This window comes from Ptychodera flava, chromosome 18 (assembly GCF_041260155.1).
Source record: "Ptychodera flava strain L36383 chromosome 18, AS_Pfla_20210202, whole genome shotgun sequence".
Classification (NCBI taxonomy): Eukaryota; Metazoa; Hemichordata; class Enteropneusta; family Ptychoderidae; genus Ptychodera; species Ptychodera flava.
The window spans coordinates 38,586,645-38,604,499 of NC_091945.1; the positions used below are offsets into that span (position 1 = coordinate 38,586,645).

Genomic DNA, 17,855 nt, shown 5'->3' on the forward strand with positions numbered 1-17,855 from the left:
GCACGTCAATTTGTTTGTAATACAATCCAATATGGCCGCCAGGCAGCCATTTTCTAACGATTTTTTCATGTACAGAGCCATAAGTCAGGCATATCTCAATCGATTTTATTCAAAGTTGGTATAAGGACATTGAACAATGTCATACATATGTACGTCAATTGTTTTATGATATGATCCAATATGGCTGCATGGCAGCCATATTGGTTACAATTTTTTCGTGTCCTTAGCCAAAACTTGGGCATGTCTCAACTGATTTTATTCACCGATTTTATTTAAACTTAGTACAGGGACATCGACCTATGTCATACATATGCACATTGATTTGTTTTGTGATACAATCCAATATGGCCGCCTTGTGGCCATTTTTTCCGATTTTTTCATGTCCAGAACCATAACTCAGACATGTATCAAGCAAATTTATTCAAAGTTGGTACAAGGACATTGACTTATTTATACATATGTATATATGTTGTAAATACTGCATCAAACTTTATGAAATATGGTACAAGTGATAATCTGTTAAGTGTTAGGATTATATGCAAAAATATTTTGCAACATCCTGTTGATTAATTCCTAGTAGACTCATTTTATGAACTTTAGGATGGTGGCCTACTTTGGTTTTATGTTTTAATCACCATAGAATTGGCCATTGAGTGCCATCTGTATCAAAGTATTTTATCACAGACCTAATTAATGAAGAGGACTCTATCCTCTCTGAGGACATGTAATCAAAGTACCCATTAACAAGTGGGGACTGTTTCATCAACGATGACTTGTTTACACCAAGAGGTGAGTTACCGACCCACACTTTATCTGTGTATCAAAATTCGGTCTTCTGTCTTTGAAACAAAGTGGACTGTTTCGGTTTTTCTCGAGGCTCTATGGTTTAGATAGGTACGTTCAAATGCACCGACCGGGCAATTTTGGAAAATGCTGGTTTAGGGGCCCGTTTTACCACTGCTATCAGTGCTAAAACAGTATTTTAGCATCGGTGGAATGAGCTCTTGTCGAATCAGAATGGCCCATGGTAGCATGATATAATATAATTCACATTTGACGCTATTTTCAAAACTGACTTGGAAAACTGCTTGGAAAACTGAACAAGCATCTGATTGAGTAATGTCTCTTTCATTTCATGTAACTTTTTCAGATTTATCTATCTGATTAGAAAAGGGTTTTGAAACTGTAACCTTCATCAAGGGTAAGATTCTTGTTATTTTCTCTACATCCATCCATGACATAAGGACTTAGATCTATTTCCTGATTGCAACAGTTTTGATGGTGATTTTTAGGAACTGTTAATTTGGCAGCAAAAAGGTCGGTCAGCAAGATTTGGAAAGAAATTCATTAGATCAGAATTCACTGAAGCATCAGATTAGTACACGAGTCTGGAAAGAATAAGGTATTTCAGGGGCAATGACAACTTAGACAGATACCAGGAAACACTGAGTGCCTGGCAACCTTGGCACTGAGCAATGTCACAGTTTGGTTAAAAGACACTAACCCTTTGAATGCTATATTTTTTCCGACCAAAATTTTAGTGCAACATTTTACCAATTTATATGAACGTTTTTGTAATTCTTCTGATACTTTTAGACCGAATGGACACAACAGTTCATTGGCCAGTTTTTTATCAAAATTTTGGCAAAAATCTGACAAAAATTTACTGAGGTATATTTTATAAAGGTGACAAAAATTGACTTCGGCGCTCAAAGGGTTAAAATCAAGAGGCCTAACAAATTGTTGTTGTTACTGTAGATGACTTATATTGCTTTTTTACACATAGCACAAAAACTGCACAAAACTACTTCTTCATCATAAAACATGAAAACACTGTCAATTTTATCCATTGCACATAATTACTGTTAATGTGCTTATAAATATCACATGCGTTCATGGATGATAAATAATTTTTCTGTTTTCCATTTCAAACACATTTGTATATAATGTTTTGATTATCTTCTACTTTGTTTGCTGTCAAAACCTTCATTGGTTGGGGATATTTGGTATTTTTTTAGTGTAAAGTACCACGAGTGCAATAAAAAATTTAGCATTTCATAAATTGAATTGTCAGCCATGTTTGTTTGTACATGGGTTCAAAACAATGACTTGTTCCGCACCTCACTATTATTGCAAAGCATTTTGAATTTCACGTGCGCTTTTGTCTTGAAGGGATTCTAGAGATTGAATATTCTGTGCTTTTTATATATATATATTATTATGCACATTCTATTATCTCTCCGTGATTTGAATAGCTTGTCTACAATCTCGCGAACTATTCCAAATCCATCCAATATTTTCCATCTTTTACAACTTGGGCAAGCCTACAACATTTGCTTGGAGTCTGAAGGAAAACCTTACCTGATCAAGTTTAAATGTAAATTCCTTTTACATTTAAACTCTGAATCAGAATCAGTCAATCTCATTAATTTATGGTTTTGACTAGCTATATAGCTTACCCGAGTCCAATTGTATCAGCACGAAGCCCCTCTTCCATTCCAGTTTGCATCTTTTGACTTTGTACCTCCACCTGAAGTCATAAAAAGTTACATCCTGTATATTGAAATATTGGGAGATTGGGAGATTCACTGACATGTACAGATCAATGAACACAGTTGTTGAATGTTTGCATGCTCATACAGAAATAGCTGATATACAAATTCTTTGCAGTCCACATACCACAGTATATACTGTAATGTGGTGGTCAGATGTCTTAATTTTTACATGTATTTGGAAAATATGGCTGGTTGAAGGAAGAGGTATCACAAGGTTGGTAAAGGTAGTTGGTATTGCATAGTTTGTAGAGGTCAGTGGTAATGTATGGTTTGTAAGGGTTATGGTATTGCATGGTTTATAGATGTTAGTGGTATTGCATGGTTTGGAGAGATCAGTGGTATTGCACGTTTGTAATGGTTAATGGTATTGTATGGTTTGTAGAGGTTAGTGGTACTGTATGGTTTGTAGAGGTCAGTGGTATCATATGGTTTGTGGAGGTTAGTTGTATTGAATGGTTTGTAGAGGTCAGTGGTATTCCATGGTTTGTGGAGGTTAGTGGTATTGAATGGTTTGTACAGGTTAGTGGTATCATATGGTTTGTGGAGGTTAGTTGTATTGAATGGTTTGTAGAGGTTAGTGGTATTCCATGGTTTGTGGAAGTTAGTGGTATTGAATGGTTTGTACAGGTTAGTGGTATCATATTGTTTGTGGAGGTTAGTTGTATTGAATGGTTTGTATAGGTTAGTGGTAGAGGTTAGTGGTATTCCACGGTTTGTGGAGGTTAGTGGTATTGAATGGTTTGTACAGGTTTGTGGTATCATATGGTTTGTGGAGGTTAGTTGTATTGAATGGTTTGTACAGGTTAGTGGTATTGCATGGTTTGTGGTGGTTAGTGGTATTGAATGGTTTGTACAGGTTAGTGGTATCATATGGTTTGTGGAGGTTAGTTGTATTGAATGGTTTGTACAGGTTAGTGGTATTGCATGGTTTGTGGAGGTTAGTGGTATTGAATGGTTTGTACAGGTTAGTGTATCATATGGTTTGTGGAGGTTAGTTGTATTGAATGGTTTGTACAGGTTAGTGGTATTGCATGGTTTGTGGAGGTTAGTGGTATTGAATGGTTTGTACAGGTTAGTGGTATCATATGGTTTGTGGAGGTTAGTTGTATTGAATGGTTTGTACAGGTTAGTGGTATCATATGGTTTGTGGAGGTTAGTTATATTGAATGTTTTGTACAGGTTAGTGGTATTCCATGGTTTGTGGAGGTTAGTGGTATTGAATGGTTTGTACAGGTTAGTGGTATCATATGGTTTGTGGAGGTTAGTTGTATTGAATGGTTTGTACAGGTTAGTGGTATTGCATGGTGTGTTCACTCCAAGATTGCAGTGCTTCCACTTCTCATGTAATGCTGACTATGTCTTATTTGTAATGACTGAAACAGAACAACATCATCATGGAGTTTCTATTGATTCTTACTTCTCTGAAAAAGTGCCTTGTTTTCACCAGGACATGTTTTAATTCTGTGAGCTCCTGGAAGTTCTTCTTCAAAGTGACTTGGTTGACCAGTACTTCTTTCATTTCATTTTCAAGTTTTTCAAATTTTACCTAAATGGACAGAAAATAAACAGTTTTATGATTGTAAAAAGTAAGCAAAATCTACAATTACTTCAAATATCCAAAGTTTAGGTATATGTTCACCCTTTATTGATGGAAAATACACAAATCATCAAAGCATTTTTGAGAACAGGGGCTTCTTGTGTTTTGCACATCAGAAAGTAATCGTTCTAAAGGCATGATACACTAAAGAGAATAAAATAATGAATAAATAGTTAGGATATTAGTATAGTTGGAGACATACTTCTAGATCAATCATTTCTCTTGGAGGCGGTGCTCGAGGGTAGTCTTCTGTCTCTGTAATAGAGATTTCAGCTTTCTTGATTTCTGTTTCCAAAAATCCTGCCGACAAGAATGAAGAGAAAACATGCAAGAACTTTTTAAGAGTTCAGTCATTTGTGAGGTTTATGTACGGCAATTAGCATATTGCTGTCTGCTGCTTTGAAACCATGGGTGCGTTTGGGCGTACCGTTCTTGTCAGGAGAACATCCAACGAGGGCAAGCTTCTGATGGCTGTTCTTGTTCTTGACGACCAAACGACACGGCCTCGCTTTGGCTTAACTTGGTACAAATGTAATTATAGTCACCGCAACAGACAACTGTCACGAAGGAGATCCTGTTTCTATAGTGGTAGCGCTATATTTTAATCATCGTTCATACAGAAGCTTTACCCAAATATTACGTTGAAGACGTTCGTTGTATTTGTACAACAGTTTACTCTCGAAAATTTTTGACAACACTCCAAAACCGAAAAACATCACATGTTTGGAAAGATCAAACTTGTAGTAATAATTCACCTATCTCGACTTGTATCCTGAGACGTTTTTTATACAATAGCAACAGAGCACTAACATTTTCATTTTCGCGCTGCTGGTTTCCGCCATCTTGTTCTCGTCTGCTCCCGGTACAGACCAGGGTTGTGTTCTCCGTTCTCGGAACAAAGATCGGCTATTTCCGGAAATGTAGCAAAGAGAATCGAGCTCGCTCGGCATATCCGAGCACCGTTCTCGTGTTGAGAACAGTGCGCCCAAACACACCCCATGGTGGGAGGTCAGATGTGATCAGTCTTTGACAAAAATAGCAAGATTTTGCATTCTAACAGCCCTGGAACTTGAACAGTTTATTGACAATAAAGATTCAAGTGCACAAAGACAGTACATTATTCAGTATGCCAAGGACATATTTACTTTTTTTTGTGAAGAAACTAGCATCACCATTACCACTGTGGCAAACTCACCACGTAAACTATTCACAATATATTGTTGTGGTGAGTGCATTAACCCTTTGAGCACCTAAGTCTATTTTTGTCCGCTTTATAAAATAAACTGCAGTCAATTTTTCTCAGATTTTTGCCAAAATTTTGAGAAAGAAACTGTAGCTGATGAAATGTGACGTCCATTTGGTCCAAAATTATTAAAAAATACAGAAAAATTCAAAAATATTTGTAAAATGTTGCACCAAAATTTTGGCGGGAAAAAATCACAGCACTCAAAGGGTTAAGCACAATAAAAACAATAATACAGACCACCATAAGCATTCAAAATGTTATGAAACACCTTCTACCCAGCCTTTATATAGGTAAAGTGCCAGTTTTATTATCCACTTTATGATGGTTTGCATCACTGGAAACACAATGCTGTTTCCTGATTCCCTTGACACAAGGCTTCAGGAAATAGCATATTATTACATGTACCACTGTTTACTTGCATCAAAGAGCACGCACACTGCTGTGCAATACCAAAAGCATTGTGCCATTTCTTTATGTTAATGAGTATTTACCAATTTTAACCCAAAACTATTTTTATATGTTAACACAAAAGTTGTTGTCTACAAGATTTCATTTCACTTTGATTCGGTGCTAGTTATCGTAAAATGGATGACATTACCGATAAAATTTACAACAGGGAAAATTGCATGTACTTATTGCAGTGTGAGGATGATTTTTATTATCCGGAAGAGCACTTTGTCATCAGTGAAGCGAAAAGACAACGGACAACGTCGGCGCAGCCACAGTTACATGGCCACGGTGGCCACCGTGTATCCAACCACACACAACTGTGGGCGTAGCGGAGCGAATTAAACAGTTAACATCTTCAGCGCAGAGACGTTTTAGCCAGTAGTTTTCTCACTGAACATTCTCTATTATCAATCTTTAAGAATATTTAGAACGTCATTTTTTGTGTGCAGTTTACGCCGTTTGTGTGTCCCACACACTATCGATAACCGTTGAGCGCTTGTGTGCCGAGGCGAAGACAGAAATTTGATCGTTCGACCAGTTGCGTTTGCTGTATCTGACTCTTAAAATTCTCCTAAAAATATTCAAAGTGTTATTTGTATCAAATTTCATGCTCAAAATGTTCAAAGTTCTCTTTGTTTGACTATCTATGGCTTCTGTAAAGTTGCGACATATGTGTGAGTGATCGCGAGCAGAATTCACGCTCTCCGTTGCGACGTTTCTCTGAGGTCATCCTCGATAAACAAGTACACAATAGTTTAGCCAATCAAAATAGAGGGTGTGGCGGCATTGACTGATGAAAAGTGAAAGCTCATTCGATGCCTCATTACAGTGATGACAATATTATATAACTCCGCAGGTCAAGCTGAAGCTTATGAAGTCACGTTAAACGATTTGATAGACAAGTAGTACCCACGACTAATTGTTGATTTTCTCGCTAAATGATGCAAATAAAAGATATAACATATGTAATAATAATAGAACCCCATGACCTGTGAGTGCAATCGTGCCGTACTAGTGGTATTTGCACGAGCGCTGCGGTGTATTTTGCGGCAGTCTGGGAGTGAAAGGACAGCCAAATACACTGCAGTACATTGCTTCACTCATGAAAAGACTGCCACAGAATACACCGCAGCACTTGTGGAAATATCACTAGTACGGCGCGATTGCACTCACAGGTCATGGGGTTCTGTCATAGTATTTCTGGTCATGCACAGCCCAGTAAATTGGGTGTAGCCCTTATGAAAGGTAAAAGATGTTCAATAATCAATGCATTATAAAATTGCATAGGTGCATCTGGGTTCTCAAAGGATCCTTTCAAATATATACAAATATGCCATCAACATTCCATACACTTTATCCCAAGTAATATCAACTTCATTGTCAGCCCATGGCCATTAACAGCTACTGCATTCTTAGCCCTTAACTTCATAGATCACAATCAAATGTCAATAAAATCATTTGGTGATGGAAAATAATACACATTTTTTACAGAGATCCGGTGAGAAAGATATTAACCCCTTACGTAATTTTCTTTCCATTTCATCACAGCGCCTGACTTCATTGACGAACTTCCTCTGGAAAGCATTGACATCTGGATTTAGCTGTAGGATGTAAAATTAAGAAAAGGGTAAAAATTACCCGGTAAATAATAGAATGTATTAATTTTGTCTTTAAAATATAAAGTTTGTGGTCTCTGATATTAAGCCTTAGGGAGGTTGAGCAGTGGGAAGTGACCTCAGATTGTTCACTCACTCTATAAACAGTTACATTTGTGACACTTCTGTCTGGAATGCAATCAACATATTTTTGACCACACTCACTTGCGGTTAGTTTCTAATCACCTAGGCAGATCTGTTTATGCCTAACAGTAAATTTGATTGACAGTGCTGTGGATCTGTTTGTTGATGTTGGCTAGCAATGCAACATTTTCTCCCGGTCTTTTTAGGTAAATTGTTCAAATCAGTCTTTTCTTTGACGTTCACAATGCAAATTATCTTCATACCAGTTGATCCGGCCGAGCACTATAAATAGCTCGTAAAACTACCGTACTTGAATTAGGCCTCAAGAGAGAGCAGTTGCCCGTAGAGAGTAGAACTTAGAAGGCCGGCTGGGAGCAATTGCCCAGTTTCCCCAGTGGATTATGCTGAGCAAGCTACAGCTATCTGAATAGTATGTTAACTTTTCTGGAAGTAATAAATACGCAGTTGGATTTGACTTTAATTCTTCTCTCCGTGCTTTCATCATATAGGAGTGCGAGGCTGTTCCCCTTTGCTCTTACTCTACTCGGCACTCGACATCCACAAACGACCTGACTGCACCCAAACCCAGCCTTGAACAAGTCATCGTTGATGACACAGTCCCCACTTGTTAATGGGTGCTTTGATTACAGGTCCTCAGAGAGGATAGAGTCCTCTTCATTAGGTCTGTGATAAAAATACTTTTGAATAAATTAGCTTGATACATGTCTGAGTTGTAGTTCAGGACATGAAAAAATCGTAATAAAATGGTCACATGGTGGCCATATTGGATCGAATCACAAAATAAATCAATGTGCATATGTATGACATAGGTTAATGTCCTTGTACCAACTTTGATTAAAATCGGCTGAAATATGCCTGAGTTATGGCTTTGTACATGAAAAAAATCATAACAAAATGGCCGCACAGCAGCCATATTGGATCGTATCACAAAACAAATTTACATGCATATGTATGACATATATTACCAATTTGGTCAATCTCCTTGTACCAACTTTGAATAAATTTGCTTGATACATGTCTGAGTTATGGTTCTGGACATGAAAAAACGTAATAAAATGGCCACACGGCGGCCATATTGGATTGTATCACAAAACAAGTCAATGTGCATGTGTATGACATAGGTCGATGTCCTTGTACCAAGTTTGAATAACATTGGTTGAGATATGCCTGAGTTATGGCTCTGTACATGAAAAAATCGTAACAGAATGGCCGCACGGCGACCATATTGGATCGTATCATAAAACAAATTGATGTGCATAGCTATGATATCGGTCAATGTCCTTGTATCAACTTTGAATAAAATCTGTAGAAACATGCCTGAGTAATGGCTCTGTACATGAAAAAATCGCAATAAAATGGCCGCCTGGCAGCCATATTGGATTGTATCACAAAACAAATTGACGTGCATATGTATGACATAAGTCAATGTCCTTGTACCAATTTTGAATAAAATCGGTTGTGATATGCCTGCTGAGTTATGGCTCTGTACATGAAAAAATCGTAACAAAATGGCCGCACGGTGGCCATATTGGATCGTATCACAAAAAGAATTGACATGCATATCTATGACATTAATCAATGTCCTTGTACCAACTTTGAATAAAATCAGGTGAAACATGCCTGAATTATGGCTCTGTACATGAAAAAATCGTAATAAAAATGGGCGCCTGGCAGCCATATTGGATCGTATCACAAAACAAATCGACGTGCATCTGTATGACATATGAAGTAATCCTTGTACCAAGTTTGAATGAAATCGCTTCAGGCATCTCTGAGATATCTGCGTGAACGGACGGACGGACGCACGGACGGACGCACGCACACACGCACGGACATGACCAAACCTATAAGTCCCCCCGGACAGTGTCCATGGGGACTAACAAAAACACTTGTGGCAGCAAGCAATCTTCCATAAAAAAGTCATCGTTGATGACACAGTCCCCACTTGTTAATGGGTGCTTTGATTACAGGTCCTCAGAGAGGATAGAGTCCTCTTGATTAGGTCTGTGATAAAAATACTTTTGAATAAATTCGCTTGATACATGTCTGAGTTGTAGTTCAGGACATGAAAAAATCGTAATAAAATGGCCACATGGTGGCCATAATGGATCGAATCACAAAACAAATCAATTTGCATATGTATGACATACAGTAGGTCAATGTCCTTGTACCAACTTTGATTAAAATTGGTTGAAATATGCCTCAGTTATGGCTTTGTACATGAAAAAATCATAACAAAATGGCCGCACAGCAGCCATATTGGATCGTATCACAAAACAAATTAACATGCATATGTATGACATTGGTCAATCTCCTTGTACCAACTTTGAATAAATTTGCTTGATACATGTCTGAGTTATGGTTCTGGACATGAAAAAACGTAATAAAATGGCCACACGGTGGCCATATTGGATCGTATCACAAAACAAGTCAATGTGCATGTGTATGACATAGGTTGATGTCCTTGTACCAACTTTGAATAAAATTGGTTGAGATATGCCTGAGTTATGGCTCTGTACATGAAAAAATCGTAACAAAATGGCCGCACGGCGGCCATATTGGATCGTATCACAAAAAAAATTGATGTGCATAGCTATGACATTGGTCAATGTCCTTGTACCAACTTTGAATAAAATCAGTTGAAACATGCCTGAATTATGGCTCTGTACATGAAAAAATCGTAATAAAATGGCCGCCTGGCGGCCATATTGGATCGTATCACAAAACAAATTGATGTGCATATGTATGACATAGGTCAATGTCCTTGTACCAAGTTTGAATATAATCGGTTGAGATATGCCTGAGTTATGGCTCTGTACATGAAAAAATCGTAACAAAATGGCCGCACGGCGGCCATATTGGATTGTATCACAAAAAGAATTGACGTGCATATCTATGACATTCGTCAATGTCCTTGTACCAACTTTGAATAAAATCAGGTGAAACATGCCTGAATTATGGCTCTGTACATGAAAAAATCGTAATAAAAATGGCCGCCTGGCAGCCATATTGGATCGTATCACAAAACAAATCGACGTGCATCTGTATGACATATGAAGTAATCCTTGTACCAAGTTTGAATGAAATCGCTTCGGGCATCTCTGAGATATCTGCGTGAACGGACGGACGGACGCACGGACGGACGCACGCACACACGCACGGACACGACCAAACCTATAAGTCCCCCCGGACGGTGTCCGTGGGGACTAATAACATTATCTCTCTCTCAGTCGCTGACTTGACTTTGACCTTGACCTTGGTTGAAGTTGAGCCCAGGAGAGAAAAGGTGACACATTGATATCAAAATATCGATGACTTTAAACAACAATAACTGTAATGCACATTACATTTATTGGTAGTGTTTACAAAGTGATATCTGGAGACCAGTTCAATATGCTTTTCAGAATAGAACACGAAAATGTAAGCAAAATTGAACTAAAGTGCTGAAAAAGTGTAAGTATACACTGTTGTCCCTTAGACCTCCTGAAGGTGGGGACTTCATATTTGGGATTTTTCATTTTACTATGACCAGATCTATCTTTTGGCCTCTTTACTAGTATGGCAACATATTTTGTCTGACAGTCTAACACCACCATAATGTGATGAGTGATTTTATACAGTAATCAGTTGAGAGAGGATTGACTTTTTATTTCATTTGGCAAAAAATGTTATCAGTACGACTTAATCATAAAAATACCATCAAAGACACTATGTGCTCACATTCAGTTTGAATTGGTCCATTCAAGAAATATTAAAACCAGAAACACAAGCATGACGAAAGCAAATAAGGTCTGCAACTTAGGTACGGGAGGTCGACTTGGGGAACATGCATATCAACTTCTTTAGCAATGGGACAAGCAGATCCTAAATACATAAGCAAATGTCAACATAAAAATCGGCCAGAGAAGGCTTGACAAAAAGAAAAGGTGGGAGAGTGGGAAAATATGAAGAGTGGGGGGAAAATGTACAAAGGATCTGGTAAAAAAGTAATGCTACCTCATCAATCTTCTAGACCCTACCCCTTCCTCAATATCAAATGTACCACCCCTTGATATTGACCATGTTTACGTTGACCAGATGGCAGGAAATGTATTTTAAATCTCAGGGATTTTTTAATTAATGCTATGAGTGCTATCATTCCAATGTAAACAGCACTTAAGTTAGTTACAGATAGTGAAAAGCCTTCCACTGCGGGGGTGATTATGACATCTGGAATTATCCTGGATACAAGTTTCTCATCAGTTCTTGTGTGTCTTACGCGGAAAAGTTGCAAAAATTGGTCCGCAATGAAAAGATTCACCTCAGCTTTGTTTTCTGGATCAAATTTTACTACAAATTGATACCAAATATGACAAAATTATGTTCATAGCCTTCGAAACTCTCTCACAACATATCCTGGGTTGGTATAGGTCATTTAAGGTCATAAACTGAGAAAATTACCTAAAATATACAAATTTGGGGGTTTCCCAACACTTAGAAAATTTATCTAATAACATCCCTTGGGTCTTTTATGCCAAATTACAAAGCTATCAGATAAGTAATTTTGAGAACAGGTTTTCTTGACCAAAAATGACAAAATTGTCCTAAAAAATACAAATTTGTATATTTCAGGACAATTTCCACATATCTATTATTGTTATCCCTGGCCTGGACATCTGCATACAAAATATAAAAGCTGTCTGTCAAGTGGCTTTAAAAAGAAAATATTTTTTTTAAGATTTTTTTGACCAAAAATGAGAAAAATTGCCCCGAATCAGTAATATTTCCAATTTTGTCGTAATTTCAACAATTTAAAAGGGTAATACCCTTGCAAACATCCAACCCAAATTTGAAAGCAATGCACTGGCGGTTTCAGAAAAAAAGAATTTTTAATGTAAAGTTAGAAAAATAAAAAAAAAATCAGCAAATATACAAAATTCAAGATATCTTTACAATATTCATAAAACTGTATAAGGTCTCCCTAAGGTACTTGCACACAAATTTTCAAAGCAATCAAAGTAGCATTTTTTGAGTTACTAATTCTTGACCATTTTCACATTTTTAAAGCTCATTTGCATTATTTTGGCAGTGCAACCTTCATTTGAAGAAAATCCAATCTATAGCCAAGGATGCGCATCCACACACCAAATACCAAGCTGAAATGTGCAGCGGTTCATGAGATTTGATGTTGACAGACATACTATACATACACACATACATACATATACCGTACTCGTCCGAGTATAAGCCCCTGCTCGTGTATAAGCCCCCTACTGATTTTAAAGGATTTAGAAAATGCATTACATCCGTGTATAAGCCCCTACCCTAGTGTAACTCATATACAGAAAGGTTAGGGGAGTATATTTGGTCATTTGACTTGGTAAAATTAATTTTAGATAATAAAGAAACCATTAAAAGATGTTAAAGCAATGGGAAACTAGAGTTCCCTTGACAATATCGTAAGGAAAATGACACGTTTTTCCAGTACTATCTTGATTCTTTGACCCTACTCACCCCCGTCGCCTAAATAGAATAGTCTCACTCGATCCGCCATTGTTTATTTTCATTCACGGCCACGATGTTTTCATGCTTGAAACATGCAGTTTCTTTTGTTTGAAGTAATTATCCTTTCATTTGTGAAGACTTTTCCTGTGACTATTACAATTTTCACTGCTATGTTGTTGTTTTCACAAGATGTAGACAGTTTGATATTGGAATATTGAGTTGCCTTTCCGTGTGGGCATGCATGCCTGTTCACATTACTGTTGATCAGCAGCATACATGACGTCTTTGTTTCAAGTTTGGGGTTTTTTTTCGACGCGGAAATTTCACCAAAATGTCACTTCTGTATTCAGAGATTGTACAATCAATTTCTTTGGATTTGTAAGTCGATTTTGAAAGCGATAGAAAAATCGAGTGGTGTTGAAAAAATCGTGCATAAAATTAGCATAAATTAAGCGTCCATGCCAGATAACTTGGGGTTGCTCGAGTATAAGCCCCTCCCCTAGTTTTACCGCTGTTTAGTGTTGTCGAACCGGGGGCTTATACTCGGACGAGTACGGTATATACACATACACACAGACGCCGACTTCAGCTTATATGATAACCTCACATTGGTACACCAAATGTGAGCTAAAAATCTGTAAGCATTTTGAAGTGTATATCAACACAGATAAAGGTTGTTATTTTGACAGCTCTATAGCTGCTGTATTTACTCATGAATGCATTTGTAATTTTGGCATCCCAGTCAGTGTTCACAGTAGCATCCGAGTCAGTATTCACATAGAAGATCATTTTCCTAGAAGGAAGCACTGATTCCGAAGAACAAGTAATTTATTTTAGTCTGACTTTACTGCCTTTGCAAAATCAACGACTTACATCTCTAAACTGAACCACTCCCAATTCTCCAAGTTCAGAAACACATGCATATGCTGCCTCAGACTGTAAAAACAGCTGGGCTAAGGTCATCTGTTCACTTCTGAACAGAGAACCCATGACTTCTTTGTGATCTTCTATCCAAGATTCTCAACGCCACCAGTTTGGTAGGTACCTGTTGTACGTAAAAACATTTAGAATTAAAATATTTCGAGACATCACTTGAATTTTGTCATCTGAATATATTACAACCATGATAAAACATAGGGCCAAAGTCCCAGAAGCTACTATAGACATGGATACAAAATTAAATATTTACTGACTGTATGAAAGTATCTCACTAAGATCATCCTAGGGACCTGTAAACCAAATATTAAAGCTGTCTGACCAGCGGTTTTGAAAAAAGCGACCCAACAGTCGACATAGCTCTGCTGTGTTATGTAGAGAATAACTTTTTGTAACACATGTATTGATGAAGAAGGCGGATATCTTTGATTGTTCATTTCAGGATGGCCTGACCAATAATGGCAAAATTAGTTGCAAAAATACAAAATTGAAGATTTCATCATAATAGCGTTGATCGCGATTTCGGGTTTGTTACTAAATATAGCTGCACGCATGCGACTTTCGGACAAATATGCTGAAATTCGGACAAATTTTATCGTTGTATATGCCGCTGTTGTTGCAGCTTGTAGTCTCAGTCATCAATGCATACAAATAAGTGTGACGCTAAATAGCCATTCTAACACTCGCAGGTTTTATTTTCGTCGTTCATGCGGAAATGAGAAAAAATATTTATTTATGCATATTAATGAGAGAGAACAGTGATGTCATTTGCAATCAGCGCTATTTCAATATATTACATTGAGATAAAGCCTAGGAACCTGTATACTTAATATCAAACCTATCAGATAAGTAACTTTTGAGAAACAAATATTTTGACAAAAAATGGCAAAAATTGACCTAAAATTCAAAAATTGAAGATTTCATCAAATTTAATTATACCACACTAAGACATCCCCTAGGAACCTGTATACCAAATATCAAGGGCATCAGACAAGTAGTTTTTGAGAAATACATTTTTGACCAAAAATGGCAAAAATTGCACCAAAATACAAAATTTCAGATTTCATCATATATTCAATATGTCATATTTAGTTCATCTGCATCGTCGTAAACCACGTGCCTCTTTACGGCAACAGCTCAGCGCTACCCGTGATTTTTGTGTAGGTCAGCGGAGCGGAAATTATTGCTCTGGCTCACGAGAATGGTTCATCTGTAGGAACCTGTATACCAAATACCAAAGCTGTCACACGAGCAATTTCGATGAAATAAAGTTTTGACCAAAAATGATAATAAAATTCCTTAAAAATACAGATTTGCATATTTCATCACAATTTGAAGAAATCTAAGTTGGGTTATCCCTAGGGACCTGTATACCACATAACAAAGCTGTCTGACCAGGGGTTATGAAGAAGACGATTTTTTATCAAAAATGCGTTTTTGGCACAAATTTGCATATTTTCAACAACATCAAAAAATTAAAAAAAAAACAGTTTCTCATAATCATGTTATTCATCTACACAACAAATATCAAATCAGTAAGTACTGCGGTTCTCAAGATATCTGAGTGGACGGACGCCTCACAAACAGACATACATACATACATACATACATACATACATACATACACACAGACTGACACCGGACGCCAGAAGGATACCCATCCCAATAGCTTCTATAGACTATAGTCTATAGTAGCTAAAAATGCAGCCCATGTATTCATATGGTATTGATGGCATAGAGTCCTAGGGAACCTCAAGCTACAAAGATTATCAAACAGTACCAGATGTGAACTGAATGTCCTCAGGTGTTTTACAACAGGTTCATTAATAGTAATACGCTTCACAGAATAATCAGATATCTGTAATATCTATATATGTAACAGGTTTCATCAACTTTCGCACAGTACTCTTAGAGTTAAATCACTAATTACAAAACTTTATTTAATATGCAAATGAGCTGTTTATTAACTTGACACTGCTCAATGCTTCATGGTACAATTAGATATCTATCAGATCAACATATGTAGCACGTTTTATCAAATTTAATTCTGTAATTCGGGAGTAATATCACTAATTACAAAGTTCATTAAATATGCAAATGAACCCTTAATTAACTTGATACTGCTTAATGTTTCGTAGCACAATTAGATATTTATCGGATCAAAATCTGTAGCAGGTTTCACCGAATTGGGTGCTGTAATATTAGAGTTATATACCTAATTACGAAGTTCATTTAATATGCAAATGAGCAGATAATTGACATGACACTCATAGTATCACCCTAATGTTCTGAGATTGTCATCTGTGAAAAGTTTCATGAAATTTTGTGCAGTATTTCTTGATATATGTCAACAATATCATTACTGTCTCCATAGGGAAACCATTGTATGAAAAAAAAAGATATGTCATAAGTTCATTAATATGCAAGCCACACTGACCAAAATCTAATCAGTTCTTGTAATTAGCATACGGTACCAGTCTACAAAATCTGACTTGAATCTGTCCAGGTGTTTTTGAGTTATCATGTAAACAGACACACAGACAGACAGACAGACAGACAGACATTGCTATGACATTAGCTCACATGTGTGAACACACGAGCTAAAAATGGCGGTAGTGACAATATTGATACTTGGTGACAGCAGTTTGACTATTGTTATTTTGGGGAGTAATGCAATAATTGTGAAGTTAGTGCTTGTCATTCATTGCTTGATGACAATCATTAATGTTTGAACATAGTCCAATTGATGTTGTACTCCTTTTTAATCAAAATTGACGTACATTTGAGACGAGGAATTTCAATAAATGCAGCAGAGTAGCATTTTTACCAACAACTTCAACACTAAGAAAACTGACCATAACATTTCAATATTCATAATGTTTCAATATTCATAATATAAAATTTCCGGCATCATTTACAAAATCTGACTGGTATCATACCTCGGAACCTTACCGGTACAAACATGGCTGGAAACTCAAGGGCCAAGTGCTATTTTTTACCAAATGGCACTGAGCAACTATTTGATCAAAATGTACATGAATAAAATATATATTGCATGAATATGGCATCTAAGTTTCATACTGATTATTTCAGAAACAAAGCCAAACTGCTGCTCTGACATAAGGCTTGGTAGTTTATATGGAAATTAAATATATTAGTATTATCTTTATTCGGAACTATAGGCCACAGGCCTTTAACATAATTTGAACAAAGGTTAAAGTCACTAGGCTTTATATAACTACACATCACTATCATTCAAAAGAACAAATATATCTTTTACAGCTACCTTAATGCTTTATATAACTACATGTCATTGTCATTCAAATGTTTCTGTCATTTTTTAAAAGAATAAAAAATATATCTACTTAAATATTATAAAGTGTATGACTTGTCTGACTGGAGCAGCAACACAGATTTCCATTCACAGGCTAAATTTCAGTAAACTTTAGGTATAATCTTTCCCTGATATCTTGATAAACTAGACACACCAGCAAAATGTGAAACTCATCTTTCACACCATCACAATGGAATGGATGTTGTCTTTGCTCATGGTCAAGCCTAACATGTAGTTTTTTGCCCTTTTCATAAAAAATTCATGTCATGATACTAAGAATTGTAACAAAGCCATTCTAAAAGTAGTATCATTTAAATATTTCTGAAATGTCAGATGTTTAAATTTACAAGAAAGCTTATGAAAAAACTATGAATGAGGTCAGTCCTGGGAACCTACATACTAAACTTGACAATGATCAGACAGGCACTTACAGAGGAAATAACTTTGCAGAAAATGAGCAAAACCATCTAGCCAAACATTCTAAAAAATTTAC

General features: G+C 36.7%; 1 protein-coding gene across 2 annotated transcripts in view; it reads right to left on the reverse strand.

The window, feature by feature from the left end:
• LOC139117747 (V-type proton ATPase 116 kDa subunit a 1-like) overlaps positions 1-17,855 on the reverse strand; it is a 79,278-nt gene that overhangs the window by 59,914 nt on the left and 1,509 nt on the right. For both annotated transcript variants that reach the window (XR_011548562.1, XM_070681002.1), the window contains exons 2-6: positions 13,966-14,137; positions 7,371-7,449; positions 4,355-4,452; positions 3,973-4,101; positions 2,460-2,530 (exon numbers count right to left, since the gene is read on the reverse strand). Coding sequence is in view for 1 of the 2 variants with exons in the window: in XM_070681002.1 (XP_070537103.1) it covers positions 2,460-2,530; positions 3,973-4,101; positions 4,355-4,452; positions 7,371-7,449; positions 13,966-14,082 (494 nt within the window). In the remaining variant the exon portion in view is untranslated. The remainder of the gene's footprint in view (positions 1-2,459; positions 2,531-3,972; positions 4,102-4,354; positions 4,453-7,370; positions 7,450-13,965; positions 14,138-17,855) is intronic.